The 7726-nt window shown below is 40.8% G+C and overlaps 1 protein-coding gene across 2 annotated transcripts; it reads right to left on the minus strand.

The window, feature by feature from the left end:
- Positions 1-2110: 2110 nt before the first annotated feature.
- Positions 2111-7720, minus strand: hnf4a (hepatocyte nuclear factor 4, alpha). 2 transcript variants are annotated; one of them, XM_010775487.1, is made up of 10 exons: positions 7562-7720; positions 6558-6732; positions 5915-6009; positions 5409-5515; positions 5164-5319; positions 4407-4494; positions 4146-4298; positions 3795-4031; positions 3569-3691; positions 2111-3102 (listed from the first exon to the last, which is right to left on the minus strand). In XM_010775487.1, exons 1-10 carry the CDS (start codon positions 7647-7649, stop codon positions 2960-2962), a joined length of 1365 nt encoding a protein of 454 aa, XP_010773789.1. In that variant the 5' UTR covers positions 7650-7720; the 3' UTR covers positions 2111-2959. The 2 variants fall into 2 exon arrangements, with proteins under 2 accessions (XP_010773789.1, XP_010773788.1); XM_010775486.1 differs by having other exon boundaries at positions 5409-5527.
- Between the last annotated feature and the right edge of the window lie 6 nt (positions 7721-7726).

Genomic DNA, 7726 nt, shown 5'->3' on the forward strand with positions numbered 1-7726 from the left:
CCTGGTGGTCGCCGTTGGCAGCCTGCAGTTGCTGACGAGTCCACGGGAGGAGACGTGAGATCGATGGACTCATGCTGATCGGCCATGGGCTGACTGGGTGAAGCTAATTGGACAGAGACATACTGTATATGAGAGAGGAACACAGAGGCTATGAAAATAGTTAAAGAAAGACTCATTAGAAGGATGAAGAGTTGAGTATTAAGGAAAATATGGTTCTCACAGAACAGCGACAAAAATAGGATGAGGATATGATGCATTGTTTTAGATCAAACTACCAACAATGTTAACAAAAGTTAAAATAAACACACTCTTCAACAGCTACAGCAGTAACATGAAAAATACATATTAATAAAGCAGTAATATTAATACAAAAACGTATATATTAGTAAACACTGACAGGGACTATTTCAGTGTGCAACCAGTACGTTTGTGTAACTAAAATATTTAAATTCCTGTTACCTGCCCAAATCATATCTGTCTTTAGACCAATCACAACAAGTGCTGTGGATTTTTGCCATATCATATTCATCATAGCATTTGGGCAGTAATGGGTATGGTTTCTAATGCATGACTTTGAATTGTAATGGAGTACAGTACACAGTGAGTTATTAGTAGTAGGCTACTTCAGTAAAGGATATGAACACATCCTCCACTGTTGCATGCATAGTTAACATCATTTGATATCACTTCGCCTTAACTGGAGAACACATATATTAGAAATTATACGTCTCTTGATACCTCAGAAAGGTAAGGAAAGCATGCATCTCTACATGTTTGTGTATAGCATTGACACAGACTAGCTAAAACAACCGCATCCTGAGCAGAACCGATGCGACACAACTAAAGTCAGAATAAGGACTGAATACCAACCCGGAGATGCGTTAAACATTAAACGACTAGGACACACATAGTTGGCTTTTATGAGCATCCATTGGCAAGAGATAAAAATGCATCACAGAGACGCTGCGACCAGAAAAAAAACAAAAATCACTACCGACCTGTCAGGAAAATCCTTTTTCCGGGTAGAGGTATGGTGCTGTCTCATTGGTCCACAATCAACCATGTGATTGGCTGATGACGCAGGGCGTTCCAGATTTACGCATGGTTTTACGTCTGTTGTTTTTGATGACATTGCATTCAAGAGCCCATTGGAAACTAGCCACTAAAAACTTGGGAAAAAGTACATCGTCGTGCACATTTTATTGTCCCTGTGTAGTGGGTGTTATAAGCCTCTTGGTTTGGTAATTTAACAAATGAAACTGACGTGGGAAGATTTCACTTGCTAAAACAAACACTACATTCAACTGTTATATTTATTGGCGTCAGTGCCTTTGGACATCACATGTTGCTCATTACCATCATTAAAGTAGCCTACTGACACCTGGTTAAAATCTAAGGACTACATTAATTGCACATTGCGAGATGGCATTTAAAGAAGTTGTTCTTCCTGCAGATTGTTACATCTGTTTTTGACCATTTTTTTCTAGTAAATTAATTTTATGATGACATGAAAACCGCCTGCTGACATGCCCTGTGGATCACATGGCTCAAGTAGGCTACACTTTATTACGCTAGATGGCAGAGTTTGCCTTCATATTGCACAGCATTTATCACTATCACGTCTCAAGATCTGCCAGGTATGCTTTCTACTTAAAATTACAAAATGAATTCTTAAAAATACTACATCTAACTACTGTATTCAAATGTGTTTTGCAAAGAAAAATACTATCTCTGATATCTTTTAATGGTGACTCTGATTCTTAAGTCTTACACTTTTTGTGTTGTGTCAATGTAAGCTATGCTAAATGCAACACGTTGATATTAACTACGAACTAATCATTAATAATTGATAATATATTACACTTATTCAACTGGAATATAGATATATCTTAGTACCCCCCTCCCTCTTTTTGAATCACTGCTACAGCATCTTTAATGACTTTATGGCACTTTATCAGTCTGAAGCAACCTGAGGCTATCAGTGAATTACCACTGCCACGTTGGACTATTGTTTTTCCAACGTGTCATATATCTGTATTAAGTTGTCAGAATATGTTTTATCCCCTTTACAAACATTGATAATATAAAGAAATGTACAAAATGCAATGTAAAAATAGACCTTGAGATTTATTAATTCATCTTCACATTGTAAGGCGAAACAATGCTATGTGTGTAAGGCAGTACAGGTTATGAGGCACAGTTTAATACCATCACAAGGCACTAAACAAAAAATATAATATATATTTTCCAAAACCATTACAACATATTATTGGGAAACTTCTTTAGTGTGGCTGCCTGTGACTTTTACAAAGTGGCACCATAGAGTTCACTATTTCTACCTTACATGTTCTACTGTTTAAATGTATTTTCCAGTAAATAAAACAAACCAAATGTATTTTAATCCTGTTACATAAAAGATGAGGTCGTTCAAGTGATTTCATTTAGCTTTGATACAATGAAGAATTGCTAAGTTCCTGACAACGAGTTGACACACTTTTAGCACTAATGAGCATAAAATAAAATACTGTGCAACACTACATACACAACAATGTAAGGCCTGCTGTAACATTCATCAAATACTGACATCACGTCTAACATGAGCCTTACTGCACACACTGAGGCCATGCTGAAGGAAGTGATGTTACCCAATAATAAACTACATATTTACAACAATGGACGTCTTTTTATGTATCGACCTTACAGAACAGGATATTTTTGATGCCTTGAGTTTTGTTTGGCGCTCACTGAGCTTAACTGCAGCTGCATGTGAGAACAAATACATCCCTGAAGACAAACAGCAATCTTCAAGGGACATATTTGCAATTTCATTCTACATATAAAGCAACTTTATTGTTTCAGACAGGTTAACAGCTTCGATGCTGATTATGTATGAAGTTACATATAAAAACCCTGGTTTAAGACAATAAAAAAACTGAAGGAATAAGGGTTCAGAGGACTGTTAGATGGCCTCCTGCTTTGTAATAGTAGGCTGAGGGATGGAGGTCGGCTGCTTGGGCACGGTGGCTATGACCCCTTGAGGCAGTTTATAATGTTCAGAGCTGGAGGCAGTAGGTGGAGACGGGATTGGGCTTCCAGGAGTGGCTGAAAAAGTGGAACACAGAAAGAAACAGTAGTGATTTAGAGGGAGAAAACTGCCGCATAAGCAGGGGTATATTTCCCATTCTGTGGGAGAACATGATTTGGGTGCAACACAGATAAAGAAGTAAGCACTTTTGCGAAATTTCTCAGAGCATTAAACATGTTTAGAAAGAATAACAGAAGTTCTCTTTGACCAAATAAGCCAGATTAGTTTCCATGAAGAATGTAGAGGATTATTCTGCCAAGCCTGTTGTCCTTCCAGCTACCCGACCAGGCAGCACATGTAGCTCAGAGATTCAACCGTCTGTGTTCATTCAGACATGATTGATTTTGAGTTCACTTAGATTAATCTTCCTGATTTCACTGATTAAACTCACAAAGAGTCTGTTTTCGAGCAGTAAAGCGCATTGGAAGCAGCTGAAGCATGAATCTTAAAGGCCACAACAGTTTACTTCATATTTCTGCTTACAGATTTGACCGTTATGGATCGCTGATGGGATGTTGCTGGTCACTATAACATTGGTGCCGAGATGCTCCTGAACCAGGTGAGGGTGCAGAGAGTGAGGTGCGTGTGGAGCTTCGTTTGCAGAACCTTGGCGACAAAACAAACAAACAAACTGTCAGTCTTAATTTACTGCAGCATATATAAAGAAAGCCACAGTCGTCTTGGTTACACATGATGTAAAAGAGCTCACCTCCAAGAAGCATTTCCTGCAGCAGGTTGTCGATCTTGGCCATGCCGAAGAGTTTGACGAACTGGATCTGTTCGATCATCTGCCAGGTGATGCTCTGTAGCGTGGGCAGCAGCAGGAGCAGCTCCCCGAAGCGTCCCCGCGAGTCGTACTGCCGGTCGTTGATGTAGTCCTCCAGGCTGACCTGCACCTGGTATCGCATCCGCTTGATCTTTCCAGGGTCACTCAGACCTTTAGCGTCTGTGGGCGAATAAACAGCAGAGGGGTTTACAAAGAGAAGTGTGTTAACGAGTTGGAACATGTTGGAGATTGAAAAGTGGCTAAGAAAATCCAAATAAAAGTGAGTAGCCGTACCTGGGTCAAAGAAAACTATGGCTTTAAGGCAGGCGTATTCATTGTCGTCTATCTGAAGCTCCTGGAAGGGAAGCACCAGCTCGTCCAGGATCCTCACAGCTACCCGGCCCACCTCCAGCTCCGGGCAGTTTCTGGGAATGATGTGGTCATTTCCTGCAGGAGCATCGCATTTCTTGTTTGGTCCATCATAAGAGAATGCTTTTTGTAACAGAATTGGGCAATACGAGTGTGGTAAAGTACTCCTTAAAGTGTCAGTCTTACCTAATAGGAGGATGTCTTTGTAAAGCATGGACCTCTTTGCAGCGCCGAGCAGGAGGTGTTCTCCAGCATGAGCTCGCAGCAACGCCACCTGAAACACAGTTCATTCATTTCCTTACAATTCTCTGCATGTTTTAAATAGTTGTATGTACTGTATTAAAGCTGCAACAAATAGCCGACTAGCCAATTGACAGAATATAATCGCCAACTATTTTGTAATTGATCAAACGTAAATGTAATCTTCATGCCATGACGGCAGAAAATGCTGTTTTTAGCCTCTCAAGTAGAGGGATTTCTCTTACTGTATATCACACTCAAGTGAATGTCTTTGAGTTTTGGATTGACAAAAGAAGACATTTTAAACCGTGGCAGAAGACACCGGCTCCTTCACTGATAGAACATCAGCAAATCAGTTACTAAGGCCCGGTGATCTCACTGTTAATGATTCAGCACTTCATTTTCCGAGGAGGGAAATATATTTAAAACCAGCTCATCATATTCTAAATCAGGATTAAATACATTAACTGGTTTTAGAGTTTGAGATTTGAAACTTTTAAGAGACTTGCTTTTTAATGCATTTGCTTTGTTTCTACTCCATTTTATTTATTTGGGAAGTGCATATCCTCTGAGTCAGCCACACTATGGTTTTTGACTGGTTGATGAGTGACCAGTGTCTAAACAACTGTACTGTGTGTGTGTGTGTGTGTGTGTGTGTGTGTGTGTGTGTGTGTGTGTGTGTGTGTGTGTGTGTGTGTCTTACCTGGTCATCCAGGGGCAGGTCACAGAAGGCTGGGATGTATTTGGCCCACTCCACCAGCACCAGCAGCTGCTGCTTCATGGACTCACACACGTCTGTGATGGTGGCAATCTTTTTGGTCCTTATGTCGCCGTTCAGTATAGGAGCAGGGGAGGTGATCTAGATACACAGATGTGGAGTCATTGGATGCCTTGTTGCAGTTGATAAAACCCAGTTGGATGTGATTCCCACACATGATTTAGTCTTACCTGTCTTGACAGTACGTCTGCCTGGATGAGTGCATTGATGGATGGTAAACTGCTGTCTTCATAGCTGGATCTCCTGGTGCTGATTCTGTCTCTTTCATTCTGCACAGCTGAAACACACACTGATTTATAGTATCATTGCTATGTTGCGAAAAATAATGCATGACATCTCCATATCTGTGCAGGAACGCAGAGTCATTTAGAAGAAAAATAGGTCTTCCAAGGTTGTCATGTTTATCAGTATATGGCTATTATTGCCCGGAAATGTTTGCTCAGCATAAACTGGTTAGAGACTCTGGCTCTCCATCGAGTGAACATTAACAAAGTACTACTCGATTGCAACACACTCAGACGAGTCACGTCAATTCAGCGGGGACAGCTCACACACACTCAGCACTGATTTGCTGATTTAATGGGAAATTCTCTGCTTCTGTGTTTGTCACCAAAACACAGATTGAGTTTTATAGATTCAGTCAGCCTGCTTTGAAAACATGAAAAAAGGCTCCTACCTTCTTTCTTCATGCCGGCTCTGAAGCATTTCTTCAGTCTGCAGTATCTGCATTGATTTCGCTTGTCTTTGTCCACGATGCATTGTCTGTTGAACCTGGAAATTAAGTGGAATAGGTTTGTTTGTGCTGTCAAAGAATCAAAAAAGAACACGGAGGAGTGAAGCAATTTCAGCTGCAAAAAAAAAAATCGATAAAAGCTGGACAGGAAATTAATTGGGGACAATTTTGATGATGAAAGAGTTGTCTTTTAAGCAAAAAATGCTTTAAAAATGGCAGGTTTAAGACTGTAAAATGTGATGATTTCATTATTTTCTTCATAGTGAACTGAAAATCTTTGGATTTAAGACCATTGGTCAAACTTTTGAGGACACCAATTTGCATTTTTGAAAATTATAACTGGCACTATTTTCTGACATTTTAAAGCAAAAAGATGATTTGAAAAGTCAAGATAATCATCTGTAGATAAGTTGCAGCCCAAGAAGACATAGGCTTCTTTTTCTTGCACTATTTAAAGCCAATTTACTGACACAACTTGTTAATGATTTAATTTCTCTTTCAATCACACAAACACATCAGTATGGCAGGGCTTCATGTGCAACGCTTTGCTTCAGTCACAGTCAAATAAACTCAGGTCTGTCCTCACCTGCAGGAGTACATGTGGTTTTTGCGGACGCTGCGTCTGAAGAAGCCCTTGCAGCCGTCGCAGCTGGAGGCCCCGTAGTGTTTGCCCGTGGCTCGGTCTCCACAGATGGCACACAGGCTGCCCACCCCCAGGTGTCCGCTAGAGTTCATGGTGGCACTTTCAGTCGGAGAGGAGTCTAAGAGAGGGAGAATACGTGTCTCAAAAGGTCAGTTTTAACACCAAAACCAGAGGAAAAGTGTGTGTCAAAAAGCTTATTTGGATGGCACATGTTTCTGATTGACAGATTTCAGAAGGTGTGAACGACTCATAGTGAATACATTGATCAGCCTGATTAAAAACCAGCCTTCACGAGGATCTGTGACCTGCCTGAGTGGCTCACACAGAGTCAACAGAGCGTAATTGATGTCGGCTTGATTGCCTCTTTAAAAAAAAAAAAAGGCAATCACCGGAGACAGTTTTTTTCCCCAGACAATCAATCAACCATAGAGTCTGTCATGGTATAGATGAAAGATGTCAGGATGAATCACGAAATATAGAAACATGTAACTGAGGAGGAAAAGGGGTGGTAAGTAATGTCCTTCCCTTTTGTGGGAATTGAAGTCAGGATCACAGCCAGACTTCATGGGAGACTGCATATTAAAATAAGTTGGTGTTCTTCACTTTCACCTCTGTGGGAACAGACCGTTTGTAACAGGAGATCATGAGACTCTGCTTCATCAGAGGATGAATATCAAATCCAGTCTCAAATCTCCACAAGCTCCAACATGCTTCAGACCAAATGGACGGAGTGTATTGAGAATAAAGCAGATTCTCGTAAATCAAAGTCCCTTAATGTTTGACTTTCCAGGTAATAAAACAAATAACAAGAAGACCACTGCTCTGGATCGTCCCCAGATGGACAGATGACCCCTTTTTATCACCTAACGCCAGTCCTCTCCTGACCAAAGTTTTAAATCAGTAAAAGTTTCAAAGTTCAACGCCAGGGTTGCATATGTGTGACTCACCTGCGCCCAAGGGGAGCACTTGCATGTTTTCGAACTCCAGCGTGGTGTAGGCTGGGTCCAGAGCCTCGCTGTAGTCTGCCATGTCCATGTCTGCTAGTGCTTTGGACAAACAAATTCTCAACTACCTGACAGAGGGGCAGAAAGACTTGTCCAAGAAGCTAATGT

Source organism: Notothenia coriiceps, unplaced genomic scaffold (assembly GCF_000735185.1).
Source record: "Notothenia coriiceps isolate Sejong01 unplaced genomic scaffold, NC01 NC01_scaffold00015782, whole genome shotgun sequence".
In the NCBI taxonomy this organism is placed as follows: Eukaryota; Metazoa; Chordata; class Actinopteri; order Perciformes; family Nototheniidae; genus Notothenia; species Notothenia coriiceps.